The sequence below is a fragment of the Mobula birostris genome, chromosome 1, assembly GCF_030028105.1.
Source record: "Mobula birostris isolate sMobBir1 chromosome 1, sMobBir1.hap1, whole genome shotgun sequence".
Lineage (NCBI taxonomy): Eukaryota > Metazoa > Chordata > Chondrichthyes > Myliobatiformes > Myliobatidae > Mobula > Mobula birostris.
The window spans coordinates 53,147,788-53,167,635 of record NC_092370.1 but is presented as its reverse complement, the minus strand read 5'-3'; the positions used below and the strand labels follow the sequence as shown (position 1 = coordinate 53,167,635).

The window sequence follows — 19,848 nt, the reverse complement described above, 5'->3', positions numbered from 1 at the left end:
GAATACCAAATCTGTCAACTAACCAGTGTAGAAGGTCGAATTTTTGAAGGGCCAGCACCACTAAAAACCTCCATTACTTACAGTCAGACTGATTTTCTTAATGGGGACTTAACTGTGCTCATTAGTATTCTGGTGGAATTTAAGGATGACAGAACAGACAGGGTGGGCTCCTAGTATTGCACCCAATCACTTAGAAGAGGAAGAAGGGGAAATGAAGAAAAACATCCTGTTTCTCCATGGGACTCTCAGGACACATGATCAGTGGGAAGGGATAGTTGTGATTGTCAATGGTAGGAGTCCAGAACCCAGGGACAGATGCAGTGCTGGAAAAAAAATTCTGAATTGGAAGACACAGATGGGTGTTCAGATATAGCCACTCCTTTTCTAATATCCTCCCCCAGCCTATCACAATCCTTCCCTTTGTTGTTTCAGGATTCAGATAGGAAAAAACTGACAAAGTAGTGGCACAAGAGAAGGAACAAAGATGAAAATATATGGTCCTTCCCATTTAACAATCTTAGTCACTTTCTGTTTTAGACAGAGCAGCTATCGTGTATGTTGTAATCATTCAAAATGATTACAACACGAAGATGTTTACCATTCACATATAATCGCTTCAACTCACCTCAACAGATCTTGTGGTACAGCCTGCTCACACTCTTGGAAAGCTTTAATTGTTTCAGTTCGATTAGCTTTCCTGCAAGGGAAAATAGAGTAAATTATTAGGAATCTTAAAAGCTTCTAGGTTTGTCAAGCAAGTAAATTATTCTAATGTAAAATAAATATTCAGTCCCCGAGGTGGTAGAATTTATTCCACAAGTACAGAGAAAGGGCCTGCAATTGTTGAAATTCATATAAATGTTATCATTCCAGAAGAAACTGCATGGAAACTCTATGAGGAGGATAGAGAGTGTGAACGATTGCTGGGTCCTGGTTACAATAATTAATAATATACAATGTTATATTATTAAAGACTTTAAAATTGCTAATGATATTTTGTGGGGAGAGGGCTTTGTTATTCAGTCCTTTTCTTTCCACTCCGTGTGTATCAGTGAACAATGGTCTTTTCTCCCGTCTGACAATATTAAGGCTATGGGATTTATTAACCATTCAATCTTGGAAAATTTTAAAATTAGCACCAGTAGCTATAAAGCAACCTTTTGTAATTGTACTTAAAATGACGCATTGCAGAAAAAAAATCACAACGTATTTTCAGATTAGTGTACAAGATTGGATTTCTAATCAGAATAAATGAGTTTTTAAATCAAAAAAATCTAGATTATTTTTCCCTGTATTTTCTGGAAGATGAAAACTTTATAAGACATGAACACTTACCTACAAGTTCCAACCTTAAAATCTCGTATCCTTATTTTTTTATTACACTCTCTTGATTCTAAATGCATGGTATACAGGTTTCAAACACATCACTGATATTAGCAAACAACAGGAATTCTGCAGATGCTGGAAATTCAAGCAAAACACATCAAAGTTGCTGGTGAACGCAGCAGGCCAGGCAAAATCTCTAGGAAGAAGTGCAGTCGACGTTTCAGGCCGAGACCCTTCGTCAGGACTAACTGAAGGAAGAGTGAGTAAGAGATTTGAAAGTTGGAGGGGGAGGGGGAGATCCAAAATGATAGGAGAAGACAGGAGGGGGAGGGATGGAGCCAAGAGCTGGACAGGTGATTGACAAAAGGGATACGAGAGGATCATGGGACAGGAGGTCCGGGAAGAAAGACGGGGGGGGGACCCAGAGGATGGGCAAGGGGTATATTCAGAGGGACAGAGGGAGAAAAAGGAGAGTGAGAGAAAGAATGTGTGTATAAAAATAAGTAACAGATGGGGTACGAGGGGGAGGTGGGCATTAGCGGAAGTTAGAGAAGTCGATGTTCATGCCATCAGGTTGGAGGCTACCCAGACGGAATATAAGGTGTTGTTCCTCCAACCTGAGTGTAGCTTCATCTTTACAGTAGAGGAGGCCATGGATAGACATGTCAGAATGGGAATGGGATGTGGAATTGAAATGTGTGGTCACTGGGAGATCCTGCTTTCTCTGGCGGACAGAGCGTAGGTGTTCAGCGAAACGATCTCCCAGTCTGCGTCGGGTCTCGCCAATATATAAAAGGCCACATCGGGAGCACTGGACGCAGTATATCACCCCAGCCGACTCACAGGTGACGTGTCGCCTCACCTGGAAGAACTATTTGGGGCCCTGAATGGTGGTAAGGGAGGAAGTGTAAGGGCATGTGTAGCACTTGTTCCACTTACACGGATAAGTGCCAGGAGGGAGATCAGTGGGGAGGGATGGGGGGGACGAATGGACAAGGGAGTCGCGTAGGGAGCGATCCCTGCAGAAAGCAGAGAGGGGCGGGGAGGGAAAGATGTGCTTAGTGGTTGGCTCCCGTTGGAGGTGGCGGAAGTTACGGAGAATAATATGTTGGACCTGGAGGCTGGTGGGGTGATAGGTGAGGACTAGGGGAACCCTATTCCTAGTGGGGTGGCGGGAGGTTGGAGTGACAGCAGATGTACGTGAAATGGGGGAGATGCGTTTAAGAGCAGAGTTGATAGTGGAGGAAGGGAAGCCCCTTTCTTTAAAAAAGGAGGACATCTCCCTCGTCCTAGAATGAAAAGCCTCATCCTGAGAGCAGATGCGGCGGAGACGGAGGAATTGCGAGAAGGGGATGGCATTTTTGCAAGAGACAGGGTGAGAAGAGGAATAGTCCAGATAGCTGTGAGAGTCAGTAGGCTTATAGTAGACATCAGTGGATAAGCTGTCTCCAGAGACAGAGACAGAAAGATCTAGAAAGGGGAGGGAGGTGTCGGAAATGGACCAGGTAAACTTGAGGGCAGGATGAAAGTTGGAGGCAAAGTTAATAAAGTCAACGAGCTCTGCATGCATGCAGGAAGCAGCGCCAATGCAGTCGTCGATGTAGCGAAGGAAAAGTGGGGGACAGATACCAGAATAGGCACGGAACATAGATTGTTCCACAAAGCCAACAAAAAGGCAGGCATAGCTAGGAGCCATACGGGTGCCCATAGCTACACCTTTAGTTTGGAGGAAGTGGGAAGAGCCAAAGGAGAAATTATTAAGAGTAAGGACTAATTCTGCTAGATGGAGCAGAGTGGTGGTAGAGGGGAACTGATTAGATCTGGAATCCAAAAGGAAGCGTAGAGCTTTGAGACCTTCCGGATGGGGGATGGAATATATACTGATATTAGCAATACTGATTTAACAACTTTTAATTTACAGAAATTTAATTGTGCTTCAGATTGAGTTCAATACTCTTCTCTGACAATCTGACAGTTCAAGATTATTAAAACAATTAACAATGTTTTAAAGATGATACTGATTATTTGAATTCCCTGGCTTGAATATATTGTATAAACCCGAACCAGATTCATTTGGTATGTCAAGTAAATGAAGGACAAGCTCCAACTTGAAGAATATATTATCCTGGCAGTAAGTAAACAGTACTATTAAGATCTTGGTGCCACATTCTAATTTTGCTAGACTTGGTATCCCTGTTACCTGTTTAGTATTAATATACCTGTTATACAGCTGTTCACCTAAGTTTCAGTAGAAGTAAAAATATATCATTTGAAGGATGCTTTTTAAGTGAATTTACATTAATTTGCAACTAATTTTTTGCTCCACTTCAATAACCAACCTCAGAATTATTCTTTCGGTTAGATTTGAGTAGAACCAATCAAGTCAAGCATGCAGACTGAACGATCACAAAGGTGGACATCAAGTCCAAAGTTGTATCTCTAGTCAAAGTTACTCACATGTACATGTATAAATACTTTGCCACTTCACCTCCCTGTCTCCCCGACATCTTTGATAGCCAGTTTCCAAACAGATCGTTGGGTACTGATTTCCTTCACATAGTTTAAAAATGCAAATAAGATTAATTATGTACCATACAAAGACTTGAAATAGTAACAATTCTATGAATCTAAGTATCAAGTAAAAATCTGAAAATTACTAGCTTTTTTGTTATTTACACAACGATACATATGCCTGACTTTTTTGGAATAAACCATTTGCTGAACCCCGTCTTTTCTGAAGTAGAATCCGCCTTGGTAAGATGACACCATGCATTGCTTTTTATAAATCCCATAGGAGCGCTATAAAGCGAGTGAAACCACACACCCAAGCTGAGATGGCTATCAAACAACTTAAACATTTGAGTGTCTCCAGCATTCATAAACATTCTCTTATTACTAAGATGTTAAAATTAAGAATTGTCAAAGCATCTAAAAAGTTCAAAATGTATAAATAAATCAATACCCAAAAACACTAAAAAACATATTTAAACTATCTTAGCTCAATCAAAAATGTGAATTATCCATTAATTACGAAGTCATTTCCATTCATTCCCCACTTGAAATGGATGGAGTTGCTAGGACTAATGACACAACATCAAGTGGCATATTTCTCAATGTAATTGCTGGAATCTGCACTAGTATCCAGCATGAAATCAGAGTTGGGATGACAAAATTGATCAGCTGTGTGAAATGGCAGGTCTTTGCTTTTATATCTGATTGTACAGAGTCCTGACCCTTCAGAGTGCCACATACAGCTGCTAACATTTTAGCACAAATTTTTGACATTTGTACTAACAAGGTTGGTGTTAAGATAATTTTTATGAAACTCAGAAGTATTTCCATAATATTCATTAACTAGAAGCATAAAAACTTCACCAAAGACAGTCCCAAGCCTGGCTGCCAAAGGAGGAGGGTTGGGCAGGGGCTAGACACCCCATCCCATTAAAAACCCAGCACCACAGAAACGCCGACAGAAGCCCAAAGAGCTCATTCCTGGGAGAGGAAGGATCTTCGTTGATGGGCTACATCTGGGGACGACATGGAAGAATGAGACCCAGGTCAGAGGGCTCTGGCGAGCTGCTTACGGTGGCCTGTGCCACAGAAGGGGTGATGGGCTTAAGACAAAAGCACAAACATAGCAATTCCTTATGTTCAAATGATACAACAAAATTCTAAAGAGGTGAAATGTGCTGTTAAAACTCCAAAAGCTCCTGTCAAAGATGGATTTTTCCACTTCTGGTTTTATGAAATTCACGTCACGCTGCTATCTTATCATTGCTATGCATTCAACACCATGAAGTTCCTGTATTTGCACAATGAATGTGACCTAAAATGCAAAGTTGTCTTAACGCATCAGTCCAAGTACTCATAGAGGTGATAAGCAATAACTAGTGCCTCTAATCCTACTCTTAACTTTACATTTTGTTACATATTTTCCTTCAGACCTTCTCAACTTTTTGTTTCTCCTGTATCCGGCAACATGAATTTAGCCCTAAACAAGAGAAAATCTGCAGATGTTGGAAATCCAAGGAACACACACAAAATGCTGGAGGAACTCAGCAGGCCAGGCAGTATCTATGAAAAAAAGTACAGTCAATGTTTCAGGCCGAGACCCTTCGGCAGGACTGGAATAAAAAGGATGAGGAGTAGATGTAAAAGGCGGGGGAGGGGAGCGAGAAACACAAGGCAGTAGGTGAAAATGGGAAAGGGGGTGATGAAGAGCTGGGAGGTTGATTGGTGAAAGAGATACAGGGTTGGAGAAAAGGGAATCCAATCAGAGAAAACAGAAGGCCATGGAAGGAACAAAAGGGGAGAGGAAAACAAGAGGGACTAGAGAAAAAAAGATGAGTAGGATTAAAAGGTGGGGGAGGGGAGAGAGAAACACAAGGTGATAGGTGAAACCCGGAGGGGAATGGATAAAGTAAAGAGTTGGGAAGTTGATTGGTGAAAGAGATACAGGGCTGTAGAAGGGGAGTCCAATAGGACAGAAGGCCATGGAAGAAAGAAAAGGAGGGCCCTTCCTTAACTTTAGTTTTTAGTACAGAAATGTGACCATAGTTTAAAAAAAAACTCCAACTCCAAATGTAAAGCATTTTTAGACATTTAGACATCGTGAAGGGAGCTATATATTTTCCTGCAGTTCTTGCAGAGTTAATTTCAAGTCTTCAATCCAACTGATTATGGAGAAATTTAGTTAGTCACTCAAATCCCAAGTGCTCTGCTCTCCTTGCTGTGACATTGCCAGTTCACATCTTTAACTTGCTGTGACGTTGACAGTTCACATCTTTTAAGACCCTGATACACACACAGAGTCTAAAATTACAAACTGGCAAGCAGAAATTAGATATCTGCTGCAGAAAATAGTGGCTCAACAGGCTAGATTATGAATTCAAATAAAAATGTGTGAACCCAAACACTGGATTAAAATTCAATGCCTGGATGATCTATGTAGTGTTCACCACATTACATCCCGTGGACCTGTCTGACAGAACGACTCCTTTCTATCTTGGATTGGCATTGCAGTTGATCATTTCAAATGTACCTTTTTTGCTCATCCTCGGTCATGTTGCTCAGAAGAAAATCCTTGAACACACATGTATTGTCCAGCCATTCTATCAAACCAAGTCTTAAGAGAAACATATCACAATTAATGGGGTGCCATTAAAAAATATTTATGACACAGAACAATCAGTGTTATATTTCAGCCGTGTAATATGACAAGTTAATTAGCTATCTCATTATAGAATGCAGTCTAAACTATCTCAACAGGATAGAACTGTGTGTTCTGTTTGAGGGAGGCACCATTTAGTTAGAAATTCAAGTTTTGAACTTAAATAAATCAGCTCACAAGTACATCTTGATTTTTGAATCAGGTACAAACTTTTACTATAAAGCATCGACTCTTTACGTTATTGATATTTGAAGCTTTTCTCGCCATAATGGAAAACACACCAATCTGTTTCCATAAGAATTTTGTACTTCCTACACTACATTTTCCCTTCATTGTAATAACTCTTCTAAGAAATTACAGCAAACTATAAGCTCATTACTAGTCTGGATGCAATTAACAGAAGAAAAAGAGATCATTTGACCATAAGAACAAAAGATGTAGGAGCAGAATTAGGCCACTTGGTCCATTGTGGCTGCTCGCTATTTCACCATGGCTGACATATTATCTGTCTCAACTCCATCCTCCTGTCTTCTCCCTGTAACCTTTGACACCCTGACTAATCAAGAACCTATCAACCTCTGCTTTAAATGTATTCAATGACTCGGCCTCCACAGCCATATGTGGCAATGAATTCCACAGATTCACCACCCTCTGGCTAAAGACATTCCTTCTCATCTCAGTTCTAATTGGGCATCTCTCTATTCTTGGGCTGTGCCCTCTGGTCCTCGACTCCCTCGACTATAGGAAACTTCCTCTCCACATCTAGGCCTTTCAATAATTGATAGGTTTCAATGAGATGCCTCCTCATTTTTCTAAACTCCATTGAGTACAAGCCCAAAAGCACAAACACACCTTAATATATGTTTACTCCTGGATTCATTCTTGAGAAATTCCTCTGGACCCTCTTCAATGCAAGCACATCCTTTCTTAGTCAAGGGGCCCAAAACTGCTGCCAGCACTCCAGGTGTGGTCTGACCAATGCTATATAAAACTTTAGCATCATATCCTTGCTGTTCTCGTCCCCTCAAAATGATTGCTAACATTTCATTGCCTTCCTTACTGACTCAACTAACAGGTTAACCGTTAGGCAATCCTGCACAATGACTCCCAGCTTGCTTTTCACCTCTGATTTTTGAATTTTCTCCCCGAATAGTCTGCTCTTTCAGTCCTTCAGCCAAAGTTCATGACATTTCCCTACACTACATTCCACATGACACTTCTTCGCCCATTCTTCCAATCTGTCTAATTTCTTATACAGACTTACTACTTTCTCAACACAACCTGCCACTCCACATATCTTCGTATCGTTTGCAAACCTGGCCACAAAGCTATCAATTCCATCATCCAAATCATTGACATAACACGAAAAGGAGTGGCTCCAACACAGACTCCTGTGGAACACCATTAGTTACCAGCGGCCTGCTGTAGTCCCATTCTTTGCTTTCTGCCAGTCAGCTAATCTTCTACCCATGCTAGCATCTTTCCTGTAACACCATGGGCTCTTATCTTGTTAATCAGCCTCAAAACAGCACCTTGTCAAAAGCCTTCTTAAAATCCAAGTAAACAACATCCACTGACTCTGCTTTGACTATCCTGCCTGTTATTTTGTCAAAGAATTTAAACTGATTTATCAGGCAAGATTTAAGGAAACCATGCTGACTTTGGTCTATTTTATCATGTGCCTCCAAGTACCCCAAAACCTGATCCTTAACAATGGATTCCAAAATCTTCCCAACAAGTGCAATCCAGCTAACTGGCCAATAATTTCCTTTACACAAAATAATCTGCAGATGCTGGGGTCAAAGCAACACTCACAACACGCTGGAGGAACTCAGCAGGTCGGGCAGCATATGTGGAAAAGATCGGTCGACGTTTCGGGCCGGAACCTTCGTCAGGACCCATTGTGTTTTCCCCTATTCTTTCTTCACCTTTCCTGCCTATCACCTCCCTGCCTCCCTTCCCCCACCCCTTTATCTTTCCCTTTATTGGTTCTTCACCTGGAACCTACCAGCCTTCTCCTTCCCACCTTCCCCCCACCTTCTTTATAGGGCCTCTGCCCCTTCCCCCTACAGTCCTGACGAAGGGTTCCGGCCCGAAACGTCGACCGATCTTTTCCACGGATGCTGTCCGACCTGCTGAGTCCCTCCAGTGTGTTGTGAGTGTTGCAATAATTTCCTTTCTTCTGCCTCCTTCCCTTTGACACAGAACCCTTTATCATAGAACACTAGAGCACAGAAACAGGTCCTATAGCCCACCTAGTCTGTGTCAGACATTAATCAGCCCAGTCCCATCGACCTACACCTGGACCATAACCCTCCTATCCATGTGCCTACAACACACACAAAAGTTGCTGGTGAACGCAGCAGGCCAGGCAGCATCTCTAGGAAGAGGTGCAGTCGACGTTTCAGGCCGAGACCCTTCGTCAGGACTAACTGAAGGAAGAGCGAGTAAGGGATTTGAAAGCTGGAGGGGGCGGGGGAGATCCAAAATGATAGGAGAAGACAGGAAGGGGAGGGATGGAGCCAAGAGCTGGGGAGGTGATAGGCAAAAGGGATACGAGAGGATCATGGGACAGGAGGTCCTCTCGTATCCCTTTTGCCTATCACCTGTCCAGCTCTTGGCTCCATCCCTCCCCCTCCTGTCTTCTCCTATCATTTTGGATCTCCCCCTCCCCCTCCAACTTTCAAAATCCCTTACTCGCTCTTCCTTCAGTTAGTCCTGACGAAGGGTCTCGGCCTGAAACGTCGACTGCACCTCTTCCTAGAGATGCTGCCTGGCTTGCTGCGTTCACCAGCAACTTTTATGTGTGTTGCTTGAATCTCCAGCATCTGCAGAATTCCTGTTGTATCCATGTACCTATCCAAGTTTCTCTTAAATGTTGAAATCAAACCCATATCCACTGGCAGCTCATTCCACACTCTCACCATCCTCTGACTGAAGAAGATCTCCCTCATGTTCCCCTTAAACCCTTAACCCATGACCTCTTGGTGTAATCTCACCCAACTTTGTAAATATTATCTGCACTCTTTCAATCTTATTTACATCATTTTTGTAGGTAGGTGACCAAAATTGGACACAATACTCCATAGGCCTCACCAACGTCTTATACAATTTCAACATAACACCTGAAATCTTGGTGTCATTTGCAAACTTGCTGATCCAGTTTACCACATTATCATCTATATCATTGATATAGATGTCAGACAACAGACCCAGCATCGATCCCCGTGGAATACCACTAGTCACAGGTCTCCAATCAGACAGGCAACCATCTACTACCACTAGCTTCTTCTGCGAGGCCAATATTGAATCCAATTTACTATTTCATCTCCAATGCCAAGTGACTGAACTTCCCATGTAGAACCTCGTCAAATGTCTTGCTAAAGTCCATGTGGCCAACATCCACTGCCTTGCCTTCATCAAATTTCCTGGTAACTTCCTCAAAAAAACTCTGGAAAATTTGGTTGGACACAACTTACCGAACCATTCCCTGTCTAACCAAAAAATTATATATCCCGTCCCTTAGAATACCTTCCATTACATTTCCCATTACTGATATCAGGCTCACCAGCCTATAATATCCTAGCATATTCTTAGTGCTTTTCTTAAATAGCGGAACACCATTAGCTATCCTCCAATCCTCTGGCACTTCACCCAGGGCTAAGGACACTTTAAATATCTCTACTAGCGCCCCTGCTATTTCTGCAGTAGCCTCCCACAGGGGCCAAGGGAACACACTGTCAGGCCCTGGGAATTTATCCAACCTAATTTGCCTCAAGATAGCAAACAACTCATCCTCTGTAATCTCTATAGGGTCCATTACCTCACTGCTGCATTGCCTCACATCACAGGAGACTCTGTGTCCATCTCCCGAGAAAGTACAAAAGCAAAAAAATCCATTTAAGATGTCTCCCATCTCTTTCAGCACCATGCAAAGAATATCACTCTGATCTTTCAGAGGACCAATTTGTCCCTTGCTATCCTTTTGCTCTTAACATATCTGTAAAAGTAATATTATCTGTAGATTCTCCTTCATCTTGTCCGCTAAAGCAACCTCATGTCTTCTTTTAGTCTCCTGATTTCCCTAAGTTTTGACTTGCATTTCTTATACTCTTCATGTACTTCATTTGTTCCTGCCTGCCTACATCTGCTAAGCACTTCCTTCTTTTTCTTAACCAGGGCCTCAATATCTATCAAAAACCAAGCATTCCCTAAACCTGTTATCCTTGCCTTTTATTCTGACAGGAACACACGAACTCTGTACTCTCTGAATTTCACTTTAGAGGCCTGCCACTTAATAAGTACACCGTTGCCAGAAAACAACCTGTCCCAATTCACACTTTCCAGATCCTTTCTGATACCATCAAAATTGGCCTTCTCCAATTTAGAATCTCAACCTGAGCTCCAGACCTATCTTTTTCCATAAATACCATGCATTATGATCACTAGATGTGAAGTGTTCCCCTTCTGTCACCTGCCCTGGCTCATGCCCTATTAGGAGTTCGAGTATCACACTCTCTCTAGTTGGGACTTCTATGTAGTAATTAAGAAAACCTTCCAGAACATATTTGACATACACTTACCCATCCAGCCCTTTTGTAGTATCGGAGTCCCAGTCTATAAGTCAAAAGTTAAAATCACCTACTATCATGACCTTATGTTTCTTGTAACAGTCTGTGATCTCTTTATAATTTTTTTGCTCTAAATCGCATGGCTTGTTGGGTGGTCTATAACAGAACCCCATTAACATGATCATACTTTTCTTATTCCTCACTCCTACCCATAAAGCCTCACTAGATGAGCTCTCCAATCTGTCCTGACTGAACACTGCCATGAAATTTTCCCTGGCGAGTAATGCTACACCTCCACTTATAATCCCTCCCACTCTATCACATCTAAAACAACTGAACCTCAGAACATTGAGCTATCATTTCCTTCCCTCTTGCAACCAAGTTTCACTAGTGACTACAATGACATATTCCCTTCTTAAAAAGTAGAGTGACATTTGCAATTTTCTAGTCCTCCAGAAGCTTCCAGAATCTAGTGATATTTGAAAGATCATTACTAATGCCTCCACAATCTCTTCAGCTACCTCTTACAGAACCCTGGGGTGTAGTCCATCTGGTCCAGGTGACTTAAGGTATATACGTTCAGACTGTTCTGCTTTCAAAGCATTTTCTCCTCAGTAATTGCAACTTCTGCCCCCTGAGGCTCTAGAATTTCTGGCATACTACTAGTGTCTTCCACAGTGAAGTCTCAAGCAAAACACCAATTCAGTTTATCCACCATTACTACCTCTCCAGCATCATTTTCCAGAGGTCCAATATCCACACTCACTTCTCTTTTATTCTATGTATATTTGAAAATAGCTTTAGTATTCTCATTGACATTATTGGCTAGCTTAACTTCATATTTTATTTTTCTCTCCTTAAGGTATTTTTAGTTGCCTTCTGTTGTTTTTTTTAAAAGCTTAACAATCCTCTAACTTCCCACTAACCTTTGCTAAATTATCTGTCCTCTCTTTTGTGTTTATGCTGTCTTTTATTTCCCTTGTCAGCCAAGGTTGCCTCACCCTCCCTTCAGAATCTTTATTCATCTTTGGAATGTACAGTATCTATCCTGCGCATTCAGAATATCCCCCCCAGAAACTCCAGCCAATGCAGTTCTGTCATCATCCCTGCTAGTGTCCCCTTCCAATTAACTTTGGACAGGTCCTCTCTCATGCCTCTGTAACTCCCTATACTTCACTAGAATAGTGACACATCTGACTTTATCTTCTCCCTCTCAACTACAGGATGAAATCTATCATACAATGATCACAGTCTCCTAAGTGTTCCTTTATCTTAAGCTCCCTAATCAAATCTGATTCATTACACAACACCCAATCCAAAACTGTCTTTCCTCTCGTGGGCTCAACTACAAGCTATTCTAAAAAGATATGCCATAGGTACTCTACATATTCTCTCTCTTGGGATCTAGCACCAACCTTATTTTCCAAATCTACCTGCATATTGTACCATTACCCTTACTACATGCCTTTGCATTGCCCATTTTAATTTATATTTCACATCTGGGCTATTGTTCGGGGCCTGTGTATAACTGCCATCAGGGTCTTTTTTCCCTTCCAGTTTCTTAGGATTTGATTTAATTTTTTTGAACTAAAGGAACCACCCCACCCCCTCAGCATACCAGCCTATCCTTTCAATACAAGGTGCATCCTTGGATGTTAATCTCCAACTGTGATCTCCTTTTAGCCACAGCTCAGTGCAGCCCACAATATCATACCTGCCAATCTCTAACTGCGCTACAAGATCATCTACTTTATTTTATAAACGCAAACACGAGGAAATCTGCAGATGCTGGAATTTCAAGCAGCACACATAAAAGTTGCTGGTGAATGCAGCAGGCCAGGCAGCATCTCTAGGAAGAGGTACAGTCGATGTTTCGGGCCAAGACCCTTCATCAGGACTAACTGAAAGAGGATGGGCAAGGGGTATAGTGAGAGGGACAGAGGGAGAAAAAGGAGAGAGAGAAAAAGAATGTGTGTATATAAATAAATAAATAACGGATGGGGTACGAGGGGGAGGTGGGGCATTATCGGAAGTTTGAGAAGTCAATGTTCATGTCATCAGGTTGGAGGCTACCCAGACGGAATATAAGGTGTTGTTCCTCCAACCTGAGTGTGGCTTCATCTTTACAGTAGAGGAGGCCGTGGATAGACATGTCAGAATGGGAATGGGATGTGGAATTAAAATGTGTGGCCACTGGGAGATCCTGCTTTCTCTGGTGGACAGAGCATAGGTGTTCAGCGAAACGATCTCCCAGTCTGCGTCGGGTCTCGCCAATATATAGAAGGCCACATCGGGAGCACCGGACGCAGTATATCACCCCAGCCGACTCACAGGTGAAGTGTTGCCTCACCTGGAAGGACTGTCTGGGGCCCTGAATGGTGGTAAGGGAGGAAGTGTAAGGGCATGTGTAGCACTTGTTCTGCTTACAAGGATAAGTGCCAGGAGGGAGATCGGTGGGGAGAGATGAGGGGGACGAATGGACAAGGGAGCTGCGTAGGGAGCGATCCCTGTGGAAAGCAGAGGGGGGGGGGGAGGGAAAGGTGTGCTTTGTGGTGGGATCCCGTTGGAGGTGGCATCCTCTGGGCTTTCCCCCCTCCCCCTTTTCTTTCTTCCTAGGCCTCCTGTCCCATGATCCTCTCATACCCCTTTTGCCAATCAACCGTCCAGCTCTTGGCTCCATCCCTCCCCCTCCTGTCTTCTCCTATCATTTCAGATCTCCCCCTCTCCCTCCCACTTTCAAATCTCTTACTAACTCTTCCTTCAGTCAGTCCTGACGAAGGGTCTCGGCCCGAAACATCGACTGTACCACTTCCTAGAGATGCTGCCTGACCTGCTGCGTTCACCAGCAACTTTGATGTGTGTTACCTTATTTCATATATTGCTTGCATTTTGGTGGACATAGGACCTTCTTTAAATCTTCCACACCAAAAAGCGAACGAAACAAATGTTAGTGCCAAAACATCACCCCTGAAAGTGCAGCTTGCTATGAAATGCAGAGATATTGTTGTACCTTGATGTCATTGGAATGACCTGGTAGATCTTCAGCTGTAAGTTTCTTTGACTGCAAGCCGCATCTCGAGAAAGGATAATGTTCATTATGTCAAACAATTGCTCAATTCGCTGATCTTGTCGTAAATCTTCTCCACCCTTCACAAGGAAAGGATGTTCTTTTTCGTCATTGCCACGAATTATCAGGCGCTTTGGTCTCCTTATAGAACGCATAACCTTTATCTGAGTAAATTCAGATACACATTCACAATTATCACAGTGAATATGACCGAATTAGGACTAATAATTAGGTCAAACTTATGACTAATATGATGGAATGTTTTATAATTAGACTGCCCGCTTTTTTGAGGCAGGACACTGTTGCCCAACAGTTTCTAACAAGTGTCAGTTGCATGTTCTTGTATGGTCAATAGACACTACATGGTGCTTAGAGTGATCAATTTTTAAATAGCGTCAGTTGTGTGTGATTGTGTTCAAACTGCAGTGATTTTTCAAAGATTCAAAAAACTTTACTGTCATTCCAACTGTACATCAGCTCTGCAGGGCAGAATGAGACAGCGTTTCCCAGGAGCAGTGCAATCATACCATAACAAGGTATGCAACACTGAATAATAAACATAACAATAAATAGTAAAACACAACAGCCACATGTCAGTTAAAATCAAGTTAAAAGTGTCCAAAGCAGAGTCAGGTAGGGCAGCTATTTAGCAGTCTGACTGCCTGTGGGAGGAAGCTGTTTAGTAGCCTTGTGGTTTTAGTTTTGATGCTCCTGTAACGTTTAAGACCATAAGGCCAAAAGGCAAAGGAGCAGAAGTAGGCCATTCGGCCCATCGAGTCTGCTCCGCCATTTTATCATGAGCTGATCCATTCTCCTATTTAGTCCCACTCCCCCAACTTCTCACCATGACCTTTGATGCCCTGGCTACTCAGATACCTATCAATCTCTGTCCTAAATACACCCAATGACTTGGCCTCCACTGCTGCCTGTGGCAACAAATTCCATAGATTCACTACCCTCTGACTAAAAAAATTTCTTCGCATTTCTGTTCTGAATGGGCGCCCTTCAATCCGTAAGTCATGCCCTCTCGTACTAGACTCCCCCATCATGGGAAACAACTTTGCCACATCCACTCTGTCCATGCCTTTTAACATTCGAAATGTTTCTATGAGGTCTCCCCTCATTCTTCTAAACTCCAAGGAATACAGTCCAAGAGCAGACAAACGTGCCTCATATGTTAACTCTCTCATTCCCGGAATCATTCCAGTGAATCTTCTCTGTACCCTCTGTACCTGTAGAATGTAGTTAAGATGTTAGTGGGGAGTGATGCTTGTTTAAGCTTCCTCAGAAAGTGCAATCTCTGCTGGGCCCGTTTCACAATCCCAGTGGTGTTCCTGGACCAGGTGAGATTGTCCAAGATCTGCACCCCAAGGAACTTGATGTTTTCCACTCTCTCCACTGTGGAGCCGCTGATGCTGAGGGGTGTGTGCTCAGGCTGAGACCATCTGAAATTGACGATTATCTCCTTGGTTTTGGTGACATTAAGCATCAAGTTGTTATCACTGCACCAGCTCTCTAGGTGTTTGACCTCCTCCCTGTACATTGTTTCATCATTTTTGCTGATGAGCCCCACCACTGTGGTATCATCAGCAAATTTAATTATCAGGTTCTCCTTGAATCTGGCTGCACAGTTATGTATTAGCAGCGTAAACAGCAATGGGCTAAGTACACAGCCTTGTGGGGATCCAGTACTCAGTGTGATGGAGTCAGAGATGTTCCTGCCAACACGGACTGACTGTGGTCTCTCTGTGAAGAAATCCAGAATCCAGCGACACGTGGCAGTGCTAAGGCCAAACAGCGACAGTTTCTCCACTAGTCTCTGCGGGATGATGGTATTGAACGCTGAACTGAAATCAATGTACAGGATTCTGGCATAAGTGTCTTTGTTGCCCAAGTGAGAGAGAACTGTGTGCAGTGGGTGGATACTGAGTCCTCCGTAGAGCGATTTGGACAATAAGCAAACTGTAGAGGATCCAGCGATGAGGGGAGGCTGGCTGTGATATGAGGCTTGACAAGCCGTTCAAAACATTTCATCACTGTGGGGGTCAGGGCAACGGGACGGTAATCATTCAGACAGGCTACAACTGATTTCTTTGCTACAGGGATGATTGTGGAGGTTTTGAAGCATCTGGGGACAATGGCTTGACTAAGGGAGATGTTGAAAATATCCGTCAGGACATCTGCTAATACATCAGCACATTCCTTGAGCACACATCCAGAGATGTTGTCGGCACCTCCCGTTTTTCGTGAGTTGATCCTGGCAAGGGTCCTCCGTGTTTGCTCTGGATCAATGATTGGAGCCGGCTGGTCAGATGGTAAAAAGGGACTGGCTCTCCCCCTTGCTGTAGTGTTTGATGCTTCGAAGTGGGCAAAGAAATTGTTCAGCCTGTCTGGGAGAGAGGCATCACTGTCATCAGTTTTCTGCCTGATCTTGTAGTCTGTCAGAGCTTTAATTCCCTGCCACATCCGTCTGGTGTCACCTGTGTCACAGAAGTGTCCATGTATTTTGCCCGCGTAGGCCCTTTTCACTTTCCTGATCCCTAGTGAAAGCGCAGACCTGGCTGAGCGAAGCGCACTCCTGCCCCCCGATCTGTAGGCTGTGTCACGGGCCTGCAGTAGTGAACGCACCCCTGTTGTCATCCATGGCTTTTTATAACCACGTGCAGTGAAGGTTTTCATCACAGTGACATCCTCCGTGCTTTTGGCTATGTAGCTGGTTACTGCCTCCGCATACTCCTCAATGTCTGTATGGTCATCATAGGAGGCTGCTGTTTTGAATATGTCCCAGTCTGTGTGAAAAAAACAATCTTGTAGTGCTGAGGCTGCTCCTTTTGGCCAGACCCTTATCTCTCTTTTCTCTGCTCTCACACGTTTAAGCAGTGGTTTATATGCTGGTGTTAACATGACAGATATGTGGTCAGAGTGGCCAAGATGGGGACGGGGGGCTGCTTTGTATGCCTGTGGTGTGTCGGTATAAACCAAGTCTGGTGTGTTGTCTCCCCTGGTTTTGAAATCCACATATTGCAGGAATTTGGGGAACAGTCTTTAAGCTGGTGTGGTTAAAGTCCCCAGCTATCAGGATGTGTAGTCAGTAGCTCACTGATGGCTTCACGTAGGCCTCCCAGTGCTTCGTTAGCATTAGCCTTAGCATTGGCACTGGGAGCTTCGTAAAAAGCTGCCACAAGCATGATGGTGAATTCCCTTGGCAGATAGAACGACCGGCATTTCACAATGAGAAATTCAGCCAGCGGTGAGCAGCGTTTAGCAGCTACTGTAGCGTTCACACACCAGTCTTTATCTACATAAACACACAGACCTCCTCCTCGGCTCTTACCGGAGCTAGCTGCCTCTCTGTCCGCACGAAACGATGTCATTCCCTCTAGCTGTATCGCTGCATCCGGTATGTTGTCATGAAGCCAGGATTCCGTTAAGACATACACACAGCAGTCTTCAAATTCCTTGCGTGTTTCTCTCAGCAGACGCAGCTCATCCAGCTTGTTGTCGATGGAGCGGATATTTGAGAGCAGCAGGGATGGTACCGCTGGCCTGGTGAGGTTAGCTTTTAGCCTAGCATGGATGCCAGCCCTCTTACCCCTCCTCTGTCTTCTCTCACAGCGCCTTCGCTTCCTCCTCCCTCGGGAAGCAGCCGGCTTGGTAGCGGATAGTAGTCCGTAGCTCGTAAACTGTCCATGTCACGTCAGTTTTTCCGACATAGTATGCCCTGATGTTAACGAGCATATTCGAACTGTATGTTGTGCATCTAGGACAAACAAAACAAACACTAGATACACTTATCGCTCCCCGAGGGGCCGCTGCGTCCATGCGCGCCGCCATCTTGCTGGAAATCCAGAGCAACACACAAAGTGCTGGAGGAACTCAGCAGGTCTCACCGATAGTTGGTGAGAATTAAGCAGCAAGACAATTCAGAACTGTTGCTCATTGCGGTTTCAAACATTGAGGTTTGGAGATGCCAGAAATGGCCAGGAGTTAAAATGAATCGATTTCACAACTTCAACAAGTTATGAATTATGAAAGTATCGACAATTATTTTGAATGTTGCAAAGAAAATGATGATTGGGAGAATGCAATAGTCTAAAGCATTATAAGAAGACAGTCCATTATCTGCACTAGGTATCTGCACTGATTTTGTTCATTTACAGTCAATCAAAAGAACACAGCAGATGAATTCCTCCATCAATAACTATTAGGGATCAACACAGTTTTCAAGTACTGTAGAGGTATTGGCAGTGTTCTAACTTGTTCTGTATTTCATTTAAATCCATAAATTGTTTGCCTTTTTATTTCTTTTAACTACTTCCATGTAACTTTTAGGGCAGTTGCTTAATTGGGCCAAAATGTACTGGTCCCGATGTATCCCAATTAACCAGAATCCCCTGTACTTCTGGACTGAAATATTTGATTATCTTTAGAAAACAAAATTGGAATACTTATTGCCAAAGTGCCAATTTGTATTTGTAGTTTTCATCTAGTAGGGTTTTAAACAGATTTTAACAATAACAACTTCCGACATAAGTTCCCCAACAGAGCCTTTGAGCAATTTCTGTTTTACACAGATTCACTTTCAAACTTTATTTAATTTTAGAGATACAGCGCAGAATAGGTTCTTCTGGCCCAGGAGGACCTTGTTGGGTTTGCTGGCCCAGAAGGACCTATTCCGCACTGTATCTCTAAAATTAAATAATGTAAGAAAATGAACTGGGTGGAACTGAGTGAAATATAAAACAGAAGTTGCTCAAAGACTCTGTTGGGGAACTTATGTCAGAAGTTGTTATTGTCAAAGCCCTATTAAATGAAAAATACAAATACAAATAAGTACTTTGGCAATAAATATTCCCAGCAACTCACCTATCTATGGAGTCAGTGAGAAACAGGCCCTTCGGCTTATCTAGTCCATGCCAAAACCTTTTAAACTGCCTACTCCCCTCGACCTGCACCAGGAGCATAGCCCTCCATATCCCTACTGTCCCTGTAGATATCTAAACTTCTCTTGAACATTGAAACCGGGCTTGCATGCACCATTTGTGCTGGCAGCTTATTCCACACTCTCATGACCCTCTGAGTGAAGAAGTTTCCCCTCATGTTCCCCTTAAATTTCTCACCTTTCACCCTTAACCCATGACCTCTGGCTGTAGTCCCACCTAACATCAGTGGAAAAAGCCTCCCTAGCCTAACCACAGGACAATTTACAATGCTCAGTTAACCTACTGACAGGTACATCTTTGGTCTGTGAAAGGAATGAGGACCACCTTGAGGAGACCCAAGTGGTCATGGGCAGAATAAATAAACTCCTTACAGCGGACGCCAGAATTGAACTCCAAACTCCTAAGTCCCAAGGTATAATGGCATCAGGCTAACCACTACGCTACCGTGGAAAACATTCCAATCTGAGAGAGGATGACATTTTACTAGCCTTTCCACTACATGCATTACAAATTGCCTAAAATACAGATAACTACTTTTGTCAATGTTTATTCACATACAATTATTTTAAAAATAGTTCATACCCTTTCATCAAATCCTGTGATTTGCGCATGGTATTCTGGCATTGGTTTCGATTTACCATCATATTGCCCTAAAGAGAAAACATATTTGTTATAGGTGGTTGGTCTATTTCAGCACTGACACATTTAGAGAAGGCTTTTCAGTATTTCCTAACTCACTTAACATTTTTTGTAATCATCCACTATTCTGTT

General features: G+C 43.1%; 1 protein-coding gene across 3 annotated transcripts in view; it reads right to left on the bottom strand.

Annotated features, from left to right (window-relative positions):
- prkdc (protein kinase, DNA-activated, catalytic subunit) overlaps window positions 1-19,848 on the bottom strand; it is a 284,436-nt gene that overhangs the window by 12,974 nt on the left and 251,614 nt on the right. For all 3 annotated transcript variants that reach the window (XM_072255124.1, XM_072255135.1, XM_072255144.1), the window contains 5 exons: window positions 19,660-19,727; window positions 14,078-14,298; window positions 6,368-6,451; window positions 3,784-3,876; window positions 626-697 (listed from right to left, as the gene is read on the bottom strand). In XM_072255124.1, the coding sequence (XP_072111225.1) occupies window positions 626-697; window positions 3,784-3,876; window positions 6,368-6,451; window positions 14,078-14,298; window positions 19,660-19,727 (538 nt within the window). The remainder of the gene's footprint in view (window positions 1-625; window positions 698-3,783; window positions 3,877-6,367; window positions 6,452-14,077; window positions 14,299-19,659; window positions 19,728-19,848) is intronic.